Genomic DNA, 16,495 nt, shown 5'->3' with positions numbered 1-16,495 from the left:
AACTATGGCTACACATAACAAAATGGGTGCATCTCAGAAATATTATGCTGACAGAAAATTGCCAGACACAAAAGAGTATATACATACTGTATGATTCCATTTATATGAAGTTCAAGAGCAGGTAAAACTAACTCTGTGGTGATAGAAGTCAGAATGTGCTTATATCTGGGGAAAGGAACACAAGGGAACTTTTCACCTGTGGTGGAAATATTGTAGATCTTGATCAAGGTGATGTTTACATGGTTGCAAATATAGGTACAAAAGCATTAAACCATACATTTTAGATTTTTTTATTACTTTGTTATTTTTTATTGATACACAATATTCATACATATTTATGGGATACATGTGATATTTTGTTACATGCATACACTGTAACGATCAAGTCAGGGAATTTAGGATATTCATCACCTCCAGAATTTATCATTCCTATATGTAGAGAATGTTTCAAGTCCTCACTTCTGGCTATTTTGAGATGTACAACACATGGTTGTTAACTATAGTCACCCTACTCTGCTATTGAATATTAGAACTTATTCTTATCTAACTATATGTTTGTACTAATTAACCAACCTCTCTTTAGTCCACTCTCCCCAACACACACACACACACACACACACACACACACACACACACACACCCCCCCATATCCTTCCCAGCCTCTGGTATCTCTCTATCTCCCTGAGGTCAATCTATTGAGCTCCTACATGTGAGTGAATACATGCAATATTTGTCTTTCTGTATCTGGCTTATTTCACTTAATGCAATGTTCCAGTGCCATCCACATTGTTGCAAAGGACACCATCTCACTCTTTTCAATGGCCAAATAGTATTCAATTGTGTATATGCACCACATTTTCTTTATCCACTCATCTGTTGATGGACACTTAGGTTGATTCTATAACTTTGCTATTGTGAATAATGCTGGGATAAACATTAGGGGTGCATGCAATATATGTAAATTATGCTATAATTTTTAAGTAAGTGTAGAGCTTGATGAATTTTTACAAATGAACATCTCATGTAACCAGCATCTAGATCAAGAACACAAACGTTAGCAGCACCTCAGTGTTGATTTATTTTTCACCCTCTTAAAATTCAAGATAGCTTCATAGTGCTGAGTCTCCATTTTTTTACACAGAACCACCATCAACAAAAAACTATTCTTGGGAAACCTTCTAGTGGTCCAACAGTTTGTCAGGCTAACCAGAATTACATTCCTAGAAACCAGAACAGGCTCATTTGCTTCTTGTGGGTAACTGGTGGCCTTTTGACCAAAATCAGGAGCCACAAGTGAAAAATAAACAAGCTTTACATGTCTCTTCATAAAGACCAAGTTTTTTAAGTCCAGATGACCAAGTAAACATTTATTAAGTACCTACTGTATGCCAGTCTCCTCCAGAATCCCTATTGACATAGTCCCTTCTCTCACCTTGCCTGAGATCAGCAGAAAGGAAAAGGGATGAGCTTTCGTCTCTAATAATAACAATTAGTGGAGACTTACTTTCACATATACAGTTTTTGAAAGCTGTATACTTGACATTCCTAGTCCCTAAATTAACAATCATTTCTAAGCACAAAGATTATCTGGTTAACAACCCTCTGAGGTACACAATATTATTATACTCATTTTACACATAAGGTAATCAAGTCATAATAATGATAAGTGGTTTGCCCAGGGGTAAATGAAGCCTGATCCAAACTCAAACAACTTAACACTATAGTTGGGGCAGCACTTAACAGACCTAAACTACTGGCATTAAAAGGCTGCAGAATCCCAAGGTGGAGCAGAAAGGAGGATTTGTCAGTTCGGTTTCCTGATCTGCATGCTGGTTGCAGAGGTTCATCAAGCATCTGAAAATTCAATGAGCTGGATACTTATTACAAAGGGGAACAAGGAAGCTTTCCAGGGTGATGAATATGTTGATTTCTTGATTGTGGTGATGGCTTCACAGGTGTATTCATAAGTCAATATTTATTAAATTACATGCTTAAATGCATACAATTATACCTAAATACAACTGTTTTATATGTGTGTGTAATATATATATACACACACGTATGTGTATACATATATATATGTTTATGTATATGTATCTATATAATACACATATATATAATAGAAAAAGAAATTCTTCTAGAAATAGCTTTTTTAAAAGATAGTTTGGCAAATGGTAGAGAAATGTTGTTAAGGACTTATTAGGACTAAACTGAGCCTTTCTTCTTATTACAACCAAAAGGCTGAAAAAGAATTTGCAGGGAACTGTTTCCCCCACTATTTGATTCCATTCTAATGAGTCCCAACACTTTGAGGGTCAGCCTGGACCAATACATCCATTGCTCCAGGGACAAGACCTGAGATAACACAGTGTATCAGAAAGAGTGGCAGGCCTGGAACTTCATGATGCCAGCATGGCAGTCTTCTTCTCCAATATGATACCATAATGCCTCTTTGAAGAGAACAATGAATAGAAATGCGATCATGTGGGGTAGGAATTTTGTTAACAACAAAGGTTATTTATTTTCCTCATGATAACACTTTGATGCCCATGTAATGTTAACACAGATTGCAGGGTTTGCTTGGTTAGCAGGCGCTAGTGGCAACCTCATACAATTTTTTCTTACTTAATACATTGAATAGAAACAAAGAATTTTTTAAAATTTTAAAATGTTAAGAAGAAATACATTGATTTCAAATTATTTAGTAATAAGGCTAAGTCTGTGTTAAATGGTAAAAATAAAAAATAAATTATCTCACAAAAAGTAGCAAAGACCTCAGGACCTTCAGACTCTCATCTATGCACCATTCCAGGCTGCTACTTGAGTAGGTCCCAGGCATCTTTACAAGGTTGCCCTTGTGGCTCTAGACTCTGCCTCTTCCCTTCTTAACTCTCTCCCCTGCAGAGCAATTTCATAGTTACCCAGACTGTAGACCATGGTTTTAGCTCACTTCTTCCTGCTTACACTCTAGTTACCCAGGCAAACAATCAGCCAGAAGCCCGAAATACAACATCTACCTCCCTAGGCAGAATGGGAGAGGCAATGGAGAAAGAGTTGTGCCTGGGAGCAAGAGCTTATGTAGCAAAACCACTGGAGAACATGGACAGGTGGTGTTCTGTGTGACCCCAACTACAAGTATTCAGGACAGGGAGGTTGGGGAGTTAAGAAAGCTTCAGGAGGAAGGGAGGTTGCAGTTGGATTGGGAAGAATCTGGGGATGGGGCACCAAACGACCTTGACCAATTTGTAAAGTCATGTTTTCTCTTTTCTCTTGGTTTATACCATAACAATGAATAAATAGATATATAGTTAGATATAGCTGTAGAAATAGAGATATACATGAACTTTTAGTGGTCTCCATAGATCCAGATCATCACATCAAGAAGGAGTAGATGTAATGCAACCTTGTGAGGGAAAGAAATGATAGTGGGCTCAGATCCCAGATCTTCCACTGTCCAATCCTGGGTGAATCTCTTCATCTACTAAGCTTCAGTTTCCTGTAAAATCGAGATGACACCTACTTTACAGGGTTGCTGTGAGTATCAAATGTCATACTACAGAAGGCCAAGCACAGTGCCTGGCACAGAGTAGCTTTTCTGTCATTGTTCACTATAAAGATAGAAGTCTTATACATTTAAGTCTTCTATGTACTTCTTTTAAGTATGGGAGTCTTTGGAGCTCAAGTACCAAAATTATTATTTCTAAATTGATAATAAAAATAATGTCTCACATCCCATTCTTTAAGAAAAATAGAGAAAAGATGATATAGTACGGTAAAGAAAGAGAAAGACAAAATATGCTTAGAATGCTATCATGATTTATTTCTCAGATGATTATCTTTTGTTGCTTTAGGAAAAAAAATAGAATTAATCACACCACAGGAAAGGGCAATATAAAGAGGATATCAACTATGAAGATGTAAAAAAGTGTGATAGCTAATACCAAATCCCGCACTTAGCAACCCCCATCCAGTAAGTGGTCAAATAAAAAGGAATTCCTGAGCCCACTCTCTTATCCACTGTTTCAAAATCCACAAAGCTCTGAAAACCAAATGTACTTTGTAATCACTTGTTTGGCAGCAAAACCTGACTTAGTCTAATGTGAGGCTGCTTGTAGTTTTCAGTCATCCTACTTAGTATGATGTTTCACGTGTTTCACCGCAGGAAACAGAGATATTAATATGCTTGATTGCGTGGGGCTTCCCTGAATCTTCCATGGTGTTATGTAATATATAAACTGAGAACTGTATAGTCTTCCTAAAGTCTAAAATATTCTGACTTCTGAAAACCATCTAGCACCAAGGTTTTTTTTGTTTGTTTGTTTTTTGGTTTTTTTTTTTAGTTCGATCTGGGTTTTAGATAAGGGATTATGAACCCATAAAAGCAGGACATGCTTTTCTCTTTCAGGCTTAAGACAGTGCTTTTAATCTCTGCCTATGACCCATGGGAAAAAAAAACAACAACATTTTACATGGCGGCTTAGAGCATTTGTACATGCAGAGACCTAAAGCAGAAGTTTGATAAACAATAGTTATCCTTGCTTTATGCATCTAATAATTTATGCTCTATCCTATTCTGTTTCATTTAAAACAATGCTGCTCATGACCTACTAAGAAAAGGTTGTAATCTTTTTTGTGCAAGTATAATAAAACTAAGGACCCCTTCTCAGAATAATGTTTATGAATGCATAAAAAATAAAATACATAAAATTATAAGGGAAAGTGAAATTCAGCCATCAAATATTTTTAAAAGAATTTCAGACACAGCAATATATGTACTTCCTTATTGGAACACATATACGTTGGCTATGATTATAAAGCAGTGAGAAGCATAAATGTTACTTTGCAAGATCTGCACAAACTAATGTGAAATGAAAATACCTATGATTTCTATTGGTGACAGTCACAGGTACTGCTAATATTACTGTGGTCTGTCACCTTCATTTATAAACAAAGAAAATGCTAAATATTAATCAGAAGTTAGTGAAAATAAAGATACAATTTTTTTCTTCTGAATTCTATCTACAAACTATATATACCCCAGGGTTAAAATCTTGTATTGTAAACTGATTATGCAACCCACAGATTACAAAACAAGGAAGGCCTCTGACTTCTGCCAGGGAGAAGAGCATCTGTTGGCTTAGCCTGGACCACATCTGGCTTCAGATCTCCCTGAACCCCTGACTCCCTGTCCACCTCCACAGGACTTAGGGTCCCTCACGCCTCTGCTCTTGGTGGACTCAGGGCTCTAGAGTACACACAACAGGGGCCCAGGGTAAGTGGCCTGTGGCTGGAAGAGACAAAAACCAGCCTCATCGTTGGAAAGAACCAGATGAAGACAAAACAAACAATAAATGCATAATCTGTTGCCAGCTGCCAGTTGCCAACAAAAGTCTCCTCAACTCTTAACCCAAGTGTACCCACTAAAATCATAATTTATCTTAGGTGCTGGTTGCTAGATATGTGTTTTATTTCATGACAACATTTAAAAATTATATTGACTCCCTGAGATAAACTACAAGAGTACTTCATTGCACTCCCAATGAATGGCATTGTGATAGGCAATGGAAGCAGAGGCAAGCTCTCTGCTTCCTCAGGCTCTCCTAGCGCCATGGACTGAAACTGTTTGAAGAGGTGGGCAAGCTTTTTGCTGGCTGTGCTTCTCCTGTCGTTTGGCAGGGCAAGATAGAGAAAGGGTTTGACGCTCTTTCCATATGTTCCCTGTGCTGGCTCTGGACTGCTATAACATCAGCAAAATGTATTTTGTATACTGAGAAGCTGTTAAGATGGGTGGGCTTTGGAGACCTTTGACTGCAGACAAGCTGATACCCTCATCAAGATGTAAGCATTCGCTAGGCACAGTGGCATCACCACCCAGCTACTTGAGAGGCTGAAGTGGGAAGATTGCTTATGCCCAGGAGTTCAAGGCCAGCCTTGACTCCCATCTCAAAAAAAAAAAAAAAAAAAAAAAGATTTAAGTATTAGAGAAGAAAAAAATAATAAGAGCAAGTATTTTTTGATGCCACTGTATGCCAGGAACATGACATGCATTGTATACACCCTATCCCACTAGACTGAAAGTTTCAGCATGGCAGAAAAAGTTCTTATATCCCAGTACCTAGGTGTAGTGGACACAGACACTGTCCATTCTTCTTTCGGCATTCACCAGTCCCATATATCCCAACAGGTTTTGACTACAAAGTAGGTCAGAAGTCCCAGAGAGTTAATGCTTCCATAGCGACCATCAGTGATAGATGGCATTTGGGGGGTAAACACTGGTTTGCTCACCCTCAGGTGAGATAATTCTGAGGCATATCCTACGCTCTCTCCAGAAGACAGTATCTGAAGCACAGAATTCTATGACTGGCTAACTGCATGGCTAACGGCTGGGGCTCCGTCTTGGAGTCCTCAACACAGTTCTCAGCTGTGTTCATAACAGAATATTTACCTTTGGCTGCTTACTCAGGAGGCCTTGAGGACCAACTACGTAGGGTGGCATGTTTCTTGACTGGGAAATGCCAGGTAAATCACAGGTCTACAAAACTCTCTGGATCAGCAAACCCTTCATGCCTTTGTGACATGACAGCTTGTCATAGGACACTCTACTGGGGGGCTGGTATATAGAGAAATGTAAGTTCATTTCCACTAACACTAAAATTCCCTCAGATCTGGGTAAAATACAGATTAAGTGGCATCTCCCAATCATGATGCTAGGAACAATAATAAAAAGCTCATGAATTGGGGGTACCCAACAAACTCTGTAAATGCCTCTCACACTTACATGTTGATTATAGCTACTCAGCAGGAGCAGCTGTGGCCCTGAGATACTAAGGACAAAAGCTCTGATACCCAAAGACAGGTTCTAGGAGGGAAACGTTCACCAAGTCACTTCACCTCCCTGTGTCTCAGCTGCTCCATTGTAAATGGGGATCTCAGTATCTTTCTGCAGTTCTGTTTTGTTTCTTTTTGTTTTTTTTTTTGTTTGCCCCTTGAGAGAGAATTTAAAAGGGACCAATCTATATGTGATGTCTTTTAAATGCCTGATAGACCTGAATCCTGAATAAAGGGAAATAAATAGCCTTCCTATTCTATTATGTTTTTTCTGACATAATACATAAAAGTTGCCTTTTACTCAAGGTATTAGAATACTCAGGCTGGTTTGTTCCCTCCCAGCGACATATCCCCCTTCCCATCTCAGCCAGAAATCACATGGGGCTCTCAAAGGGAATTGCAGGCCTTTGAATGAGGCCCTCAGAAATTAATTGTGGAAGAACAAGGTAATCAACCCCAAATGAGAAACAGAGTGTCTCAGATTGCAGGGGTGATAGCTTCTATTGCAGAAGTGATAGTTGCTGTACAAAGTGTATTTGGTAAATAAATGAGCCAAAGATGGCCTCTGTGTATTGGCCTCTAGGTGGTTTATTTCTTCACTGCAGGCTGAGACTGTTAGCTCAAAAGCCTGTTGGCACCAAACTCCCAAATCTTTACACATCCAATTATTTTTAAAATAGCTTAAACAAGAAAATTTGCAGCTGTATGGAGCCTGCCTGCTTTGCATACTCCTTGAAACCTCATGCAACAGCTGTTACCCATTGATAAGACAGGGCCTTGGAGTTCTAAGGCTCCAAGGCACTGCTGCCTCTAGAAGCTCTGGGACCCATGGACTCCCTGCTGTGCTGCTGAGCAGATGTCACCTGGACACATAAACCCCTCTCTAAAGCCCCTCTGCTTTGGGCATTCCCTTGTCCTCTTCCTTTTCTGGATGGTGGTCCCATAAGCCTCCCTCTGGACAGTCTCCTGCTGTGAGGGGCTTCCCTTCTCACAAATCCCTGTCCAAGTGTCACCCAATGAAGCTTATTGTGCCTTTAATCCTTTAGACTCTCTATAGTGCTCCATGGGCCAGCAGTGTCACCTGAGACCTTGCTAGCAGTGGAGCTTCTTGGGGCCCACTCCCAGACCTAAGTGAACCCAACTCTGCATGCTAACAATATCACCACAGTCATTGCACATTGCAGCTGAAGTTTCATGAGCTCATTGCTGGGCTAAGAGACTTTGTTTGGGGGTCAGTGTAGTAGCCAAGTACAATGCACTAAAGGGACTCGTGTGATAAAGATGTCAACCTCCATTTGGGCTGCTCTCAGCCCTTGTGAGTGTCCACTTACCAACTTCGTGGACGCTTTCTTGATTTTCTCATCAGGCCTATTCAGTAGACAGGTGTGAAGAGTGCCAGGTATGACCCCCTTACAAAGGGAATAGACTCTTCACAGGAAACCATTATGCTGTGCTGGACAATGGCCACGGTCCAAACACACGAACACACAAACACACACACACACACACACGAACACACAGACACACCCCTGTAGTGGGTGTGCAGATATGTGACATGATATTCCCTCCCCATGCAAGCATAATCCACTCACATGCACACACTGAAAGCCCCCTGAGCTTGTATTCTGGGGATAAAGGCCCAGTGATAGATCCTGAAAAGGCACCCAAAAGGAATCTTTAAAATTCCACCAAATTGAAAATAATGATCTCTTACAAAACAAAGTCGGGGCAGGTGCTGAGAGGAACAGACAGGAGGAGCCAGGAACAAAAAAACGCAGCCACACAAAGGCACACTGATCCAGTGAGTGATTCTGAATGAGGCTTGCCACCTCCCAGGAATGTCAAGGCGTAAGCCTGGGGACACCATACAGGAGAGAACATCCTAATTATTAGCCATAAAAGCCTGGGGTGAGACAAGTGCCATTTGATTGTGACTTCTCTATTTGCATTTAGGAAGTTATATGTAGTTACGAACTCTCTATGTCTACCCAGCAGCCTTCCCTATCTAGGACCTTGAAGTGGATCAAAACTGGTTTTAAAACAAAAGACACCATTTACTCCATGCAATGAATTGTACTGATGTTTAGGAAAGTAGCTCTGCTCCTTATTCAGTACTTATTTATTCTTACTTTATACACAATTCTAAAAATCTGTGAGGTTTGATTTCTCAGGCCATAGGCAACTATAAACAACGACTTAAAAATAACACAGAATGGTAAGGAGCTAGGAGAAGCAGCAATTATAGCACCAGTGGTAACAAGAAGTAAAGAAGTGCCTAGTAACAGCTAATTAGCAAAAATTAGAAAGTCATAAACTATTAAGAGTACCCATATAAACTCAAAAGCATTTATGGCAGGGTCCTGGGGACTAGGAACTGACATTATATAGTCCAATTATTTTCATAATAAATTCCTTGTCATCAATAATCATAAGAAGTCAAATTATACTTGATTATGCTTAATATTTTCAGTTTAAGAGAGACACTGACTGTTACATTTTATAAATGCTTCCATAAACAAAAAGATTTTTAAAAACTGTTAAGGTCTTGACACAGTTTAGTAGCTTCAATTTTGTAGAAAATACATTAACATGGGATAGCCTATCCTTCCACCTGTCTTTTCTTAAAGACAATTTATCTTAGGACTTCTCAAATGCCTTCTCAATAATCAAGGTGGAAGGTGGTGCATTCTATTCCTTAATAGGTTGAGTGGAAGCTGCATTTTATGAAAGCTAGATGCAGCTTTCATTGGAAAATGATCATAGGTGACAAAGGTGGAGATTCTCTAATATCCTGAACATTGGAATTGTTGTTTTCACCTGGGGGTCTCCAACCCAAAGAAAGGCATACACAAAGCAATCAAAATTTTTCTGATTTTTTTCATGTAGAATAAACAGAATATAAAATTTAATAACCTCCTTTGTGAGGAAGAGAGAATAAATGATATGAATTCACTTATCCCACAATTGCCCAATGTGAATTGTTGCTTGACTTGAACAAATTGCAGAGATTTTGACTCCCCTTGTCAAAATCTGCAGGGGTGCTGAGAATGAAAGAATGTGGTTGACCTGAACCTGCCACAGCACAACAGCTGGGTCCGCTTTCAGAGGCTAAACAGACTGAGAGACAGCCTTGCTCCACACTCAGCAGAAGCAGCTGGCCTTAAACGGCTCAGGCTTCAGGGACCCTTCCCTCCCTGGAGCTTAAGGACATCCTCCTCACGAAGGTGCTTGGTGGAAAGACTTGGTGAGTCCATGATCTGTGCATACACACCCACCCCCACTGCCTTCTGGATGCACAGAAACTTGGACTCACAGCAGCAGAACCTTCAGCTAGAAGTATCCAAGAGAACAAGAAGAAACAGGCCCAGAAAGGCAAAGGCCCTTCCCCCATCTGTAGTTCTCTAGATTAACTAACTTCTTAAATATTTTAGCTGCTTTCTCCTTGGGAAGTTTGCATCAAAATTACAGTTTTTTCCAAAGTGAATTTTTAAATCTTTCTCCCTATGAAGGTTCATCTTTTGGCAAAGGAAAGAAGATGGGGAGAGAGGGAAAGATGAAATATAAGAAGGGTGGGAAGAAGGTAAAGAAAAGAAGGAGGAAACAAAGAGAGATAGAGAAGAAAGGACTAAAGTGAAGGAAGACGGGGAGGAGGTTGGGAGGGAGAAAGAAAGAACTCTGAGATAAGTTCATACATTAAGCTTACTGCTTTTTTAGTCTTTGAAAATTATTAAAGAGGCAGGCAGTGTCATTTCAACCTAGAGGAAATCCAAGTGGTAACATCCTGGGGCCCTGGTAGGTCCCTCTCCCATCCTTCCTGAAATAAACTAGGTCTTCTTCCCCTCCATCCCCCAACAACTTACCTTCACTGAAGACAAAATCTGAGATAATGTCAAAAGGTTGGATGTGGACCGCAGACAGGATCATGGTGACTATCTTCTGCGGATCACTAGAGGCCAGTGAAATGGTTTGTTGAGCTTGACACTCATAGGACTTCCCAGCGGGGGTGACCAAGGCAGAGAGGTGGTGCGAGTTGGCTGTGTGCTTCCCAGCTACAGCAAGAGCCCAAAGCAATAGTTAGGCCCCTCTTGCTGGCAGAACCCTCATTGTTCCTAACCTAATGTGCCAGAGAGGTGGCTATTGCCTCTCAGTTCCAGACACCACACCCCTCCTGTCTTCTCTGTTCCCTTGCCAGGGCTAGGGCTCTACAAATGGCATCCAGTGGTGATGAAGGACAAACACACCCATTATCTTGAGAGCCAGGGCTCTTTCAATATTAATTTGGAATTCCTTTTTTGAAGAGGAGAGTGATACTTAAAAACCCAGCCCTTGTTACTGTATAAAACCTAGGCTGGGCATGGTGGATCCTGCCTGTAATCCCAGAACTTTCACAGGTCAAGATGGGAGGGTCGTTTGAGCCCAAGATTTCTAGACCAGCCTGAGCAACATAGTGAGACCCTGTCTCTACAAATACACACACACACACACACACACACACACACACACACACACATTTACAAAATTAGTCTGGCATGGTGTCACATGCCTGTAGTCCCAGCTACTGGGAAAACTGGGGTGGGAGAATCTCTTGAGCCCAGTAGCTTACTCCAGGCTGCGGTGATCTACGGTGGTGCCACTGCCCTCCACCCTGGTGGACAGAGTGAGACTGCACTTCAAAAAAGAAAAAAAAAATCCCTAATAGTGGAGATTCCAAAGACACAGAAGGAACAGTGACTTGGTTTTCCACATTTCACACGGGCCTGGCAAAGAATAAAACATCTTCCTCAACAAAGCCGGACAGATTGCTGGTCCTCTGGATGCTTGTCCTTACACACATACCTCCCCTCTGAAGGTCTGCCTCCCGTTGCTCCTTTTCTGACCTAAGTTTGATTTTTCCTTTTTGCTTTTTGGTCTAATTTAACTGGGGGACATCTTGCATCTAAACTTTGGTGAAAAGGAAAAAATCCTTTTACTGTGATGACAAAAAGGGGTGCAAAGGGAAAGATGACACATGTATTTTTATGTATTCAATAAAAATCCTTTCTCAACTCAGGTGCCTGGGTGATGAAAGGCCTCATCATGAGTGAAATAGACAACTTATGAAGAATAAAATAAATTTAAATGTGGTCTTTGACGGTGTCTGCAGATAAGAATATTGTTATTTGGGGGATGAACGCTCGTTTTGCCGAGGAGGATCTGGGTGAGTTGTCGGAGGGATGGGCCAGAAACGCTAGCAAATTATACATGGTGCAGAATCCACTCTCAGGTAGCTGCAGTCGATGACTGAATATCCCGTGCGAGCCATGCTGCCATGCGCAAAAAGACACTGAAGGCCATCACATCCTGACTGAAAAGGAAAGTCGCACTGCCCCCTTGCAATTTTAGCGCATAAGAAAGAAAACCAGGGTGCGGAAGAAAATTAAAATGCAGCTTTGCCCTTCTCCGTGGTCCTTCAAAGGCCAAATCATAAGAGGTCGTTTTGAATCACCAGGGAACGACAGGCCTTCAAGGGACTTCTCATCTAGGATCAGGCCATGGGTGACGTTTGGGTTCCCACGCCTGCGGTTCCTGGCGGATCTACAAGGCCTGAGACCCAGAAGACTCATGGGCGCTCCCGCCTCTTCCACCCTAAAGAGCAAGCCGAGGAAGATTTGGCCTGGGACCTCAAAGCCTGGAACGGTTTCCAAAACCCTGAGGAATTCTCTCTCCAAGCCTGCTCTGCGAGTTCCCAGGCTCCCTCCCCAGCCATGCCAGCCTCCACTCACCACTGACTGCGTCTTTGAAGTGGGTTTTCTCGGAGGAGTCGTAGACAAACTGCACTTTGCTCAGCCTCCAAGTCTCCTCAGGTCCCTTGGACATGTTGTGGCTTTCCTGTTGAACCGGGGAGGTGCGCTTCAATCGCCCCCGCAGCGTCTGGGTTCTTAAACCTAGGGGCCGCCACTTCCCACACCCACGCGGAGCCTGCGGCCCCTCTGTCCGCTGGGCTCGGAGTTACCTTTACAAAGAGCATTTTGAGTGCGTACGCGCGATCCACCCAGAACACTTGCAGCTCCGACTCGCTGTGGCCACAGCGGCCCTTCACCTCAGCTCCCCGGGTCAACGCGATATCGGCCTGTTCTGTGATCAGCTGGGAACACAGACGCCCCGCGCCCACTCAGCTCGCCCGGCCCCGGGGCGGGGGCTGTAAAGGGCGGCGCGTCCAAACTCTGGGTTGCACGCTTGGGCGCTCCTTTGCGCGCGCGCATCCCAGGTTCCGGGAACATGCGGTTAGATGCTCTGCGTGCAGCCCCGATAGGGAAGCGGAGAGAAGGGGGTTTACTTTCAAAGCAGGCAGGGGAGCAGAAGGCATTACAAGCTGGAATCCCCATGCAGCATTCGGGAGCAGCCTGCCGGGGTGTGGGAAAGAAGGCAGGCAACCCAGGTCTTCGAAGGGCCTTGCGGAAGGGTACCCTTCGCCCTGGAGCCCTAGGAGCAAGCTGAGGGGGGAAAGATTCCTTACATCTACGTAATTGCTGGCCCACACATCATAAGGTACAATAAATTTGGCTGCAAACTCTGCCATGAGACACGTCGTCCCATTTTCCCGCACCACAAATATATCTTTTTCAGGGTTAGTGGAAAGGCCTGAGAGATTTTCCACTTCTTGTTCTGCCATGATTTGAGCCATTGTATCTGCGGAACAAACAAAACAATTCCCTCAGTTCAGGGCTCAGGGAGCCCACGCGTCTCGGGCGCTAGGGTGGGGAGACAGTGGTCTGCAGGCTTTGGAGTGACAAAGTTCTCTGCCAGCAGCTGTGCGCTCTACGAGCCGTTTCTCTAACCCGGGTTTAACAAGCCTCATTCCTTCGCTATTAATTTATAATGAAAATACAATTTAAAAAATTAAAAATCCTGACTTTGTAATATAGCTGGCTGTTTTCTACATCTTGGGATTTTAAAGTAAATATTTCTTGCCAACGCTCTGACCTCACGAAGCTGGCCTGTCTAGGCTCTGTCTGGAATATGCCACACAGGTGTACAGCTCTCAGGGGAATTCCCTGCCACCGGCTGGGAAGGCCCTCCCTCCTCCCCTAAAAGAAAAAAAAAAACCGCAAAACATTGAGGGCCATATTTTTTATCTCAAGCTAATTGACTTTACTTTGCCGGCTCTGTTCTCTGCAAAGAGTGCCCGTCCTCTCTCCCAGTCGCCTAATCGCTACTCACGGAACAACATCAGGAGAACTCGAAGTCTGTCGACGCTGGGGACCGCTCTTCCTTGGAGATCCATACTCGCAGCGCCCCGAATGAGGCCAGCTGTGCTGCTGCAGAGGCCGCCAGAGAGGGAATCCCTCAAAGTCGCCGCTGGAGTGGGCCGGGGTGAGAGAGGGGCGGGGGACAGAGAAGGAGGAGGGAGGGAGCGCGTATTCTGTGAGCGCTGGCTAGGACTCGGTGTCGAGTGCGGCACCGACAGCTGCTGGCAGAGCAAATCAGCTCACTGCAGAGGAAAGGACCGCACGGCGGTCCACGGCTGCGAGTGCTGAAAGCAATCCGATTGTGTGGCAGGAGCGGCTGTGGCTTGGCTTGTACCGAGGGCCAATGAGACTGGGGAGGACCTAAACTTCTCCCTGGGTCTGTTTCCTCTTCTGCAATTGCATCCGCAAAGATGAGTCTGTTCTGAGAAACTTAATACCACCCTCAGCCTTATTAAATCTCCTTACCAGGTACAGTTATTACGTGGTGTAGATACCTTATCACTGGAGTACTGTCTTCTGAAAACGCATCTGGTTCCCGAAAGAAAACGGTGGAGCAAAAATTGTTGCTGATTCGGGGAAGGAGGGCTATGCAGGAATAGAGAAGGGAAAATGCTATGGCAACAGTTTCCTGAATTTGGAGACATCCCCTTCTCTCCCCTGCTCTCAAAGAGCTCATGGGTTTAAAGTTAAATTGACGCCTCCTCAAACGAGGCCATCAGACAATGCAGTAGCTCCATGTGGGCTTATTTTCCTGTGAATTTTGCTCCCGGGAGCATGAGGACTCTGAACTCTGGGGTCACCTACCCTCCAGCATTACACCGTGACCACTCTGCCAAAAAGGGATGCAAGCAAATCAGAAGTTTTTGAGAGTTATCTAGTGTCTCCGAGGACAGAAATATTAGAATTATGCCCTAAGCAATGTCACATAGTTATGTAAGAAAAACACACACCGTTATTACTCTAAAGCCTGTAGTGGAACAGAAGAACAAATACTACTGGGCTAATTCCTGTATTTACATATTTGGTAGCTTGCTTATTTTTTATTTTTGCTCTGTAAATCAGAATACAGATTTCAAAAATACACATGCAGTCCTCATCAATTGTAGTGATGTCCAAATATTTTATTCCTTAGAAGATATTTCATGATACAAATAAATGTTGCATCAGTAATATAATGTTATAAAACAATGTCATATTAAAGGGAAAATTGCAAAGTATTTCACCTGCATTATCTAATTTGATTCTCCCCAATCTTAGAGGGTAGGCAAGGAAACATATGAGTTACTGTGGTTGTACATACCCCAAAACTGAGGCTCAAATAAATTAAATGACCTTCCCAAATGTCACATGGTCAGTTAAAATTAAAATACAAAAATCACGTGCTTTAACTCTGTGAAGATTATCTTCATTTCTCCTTATATAATATTTTTACTCCATATTTTGACTTCCATAAAAATCTTTATTCAATATCAAATAATAATCTGAAACCTGAAATCTCTATCATTAATTCACATTCTTGAAATTTATAGAATGCTGTTTTAAGTATAATCACATTTTGACATATCTGCCACAAAATATCTATATAATGTTTTTGGCTTTCAAACATATTCCTATATCAATCATTAGATCACTAGCAATTCAAATTATAAAGTAATATTAAAATTGACACTATATTTTGACATCTTGACTTTTATGTTTGTAGTTCAGTATTTCATCCAAACATTTCTCAAGATCTTTACAAAGATGATTGTATATAGAAGAATTGATGCAAATTTTACAGGAGAACTCAACAGAAATGATTTTATACAGAAGATTGATATAAGGTCAATTATCAGTTGAAAGTGGAAGATATAACATTTGTATGTGTTACATTTTTTCATGTTAGCAATTATTGTTAAACACTTATTTTCCTGTAGTACTGTAAAACTGGAAAACAATGAGACATGTAATAAAGTATTTATCCTCTCTCCCTCTCTCTCTCCAGTATTTTATGAGAACAGAAATGAGTAGGTTTCAGTCCAGGATTCACTACTTATTATTTTTGTGACCTTCTAAAGATTTTATTTGTTCTCATCTGAAAAATTGGGAAAATAATTCAGAGGATGGCTAGTTAGACCAAATGGGCCAATGAGTATAAAAGCATTCTAAACAAAGTACAAATAGATCCATAAACATTAACCTAATACTTACTACTTCTAGTGTGCTTGATGCTTTGAAAACCAAAAGACATTTATCATTACACAAGTAGGAGAGATACCTATAAAAGATTTTGACAATTTCTCTTGCAGTGTGTTATTGCAGATATCTTCACTACATAAGTTGTTAAAAGATCAACTGAATTAATTCATGATTATCTGCCTTAAAAATAAAAGATTAGATGAGTAGTAGCATTGGTCATTGATCTTAAAATGTTGTAGTTGATTTACAAACCAGATGGT

General features: G+C 41.8%; 1 protein-coding gene across 1 annotated transcript; it reads right to left on the bottom strand.

Moving 5' to 3' along the window:
* Positions 1 to 285: 285 nt before the first annotated feature.
* On the bottom strand, positions 286 to 14,303 carry LAMP5 (lysosomal associated membrane protein family member 5; the record flags this gene model as incomplete). The annotated part of the gene is given in 6 exon segments (NM_001133204.1): positions 286 to 3,496; positions 10,689 to 10,877; positions 12,591 to 12,696; positions 12,821 to 12,952; positions 13,325 to 13,497; positions 14,029 to 14,303. Coding segments are annotated over 6 exon segments (672 nt in total). The 3' UTR covers positions 286 to 3,488.
* Positions 14,304 to 16,495: the final 2,192 nt, after the last annotated feature.

The sequence above is a fragment of the Pongo abelii genome, chromosome 21, assembly GCF_028885655.2.
Source record: "Pongo abelii isolate AG06213 chromosome 21, NHGRI_mPonAbe1-v2.0_pri, whole genome shotgun sequence".
Taxonomy (NCBI): Eukaryota; Metazoa; Chordata; class Mammalia; order Primates; family Hominidae; genus Pongo; species Pongo abelii.
This window is presented reverse-complemented; position numbering and strand designations above follow the sequence as displayed.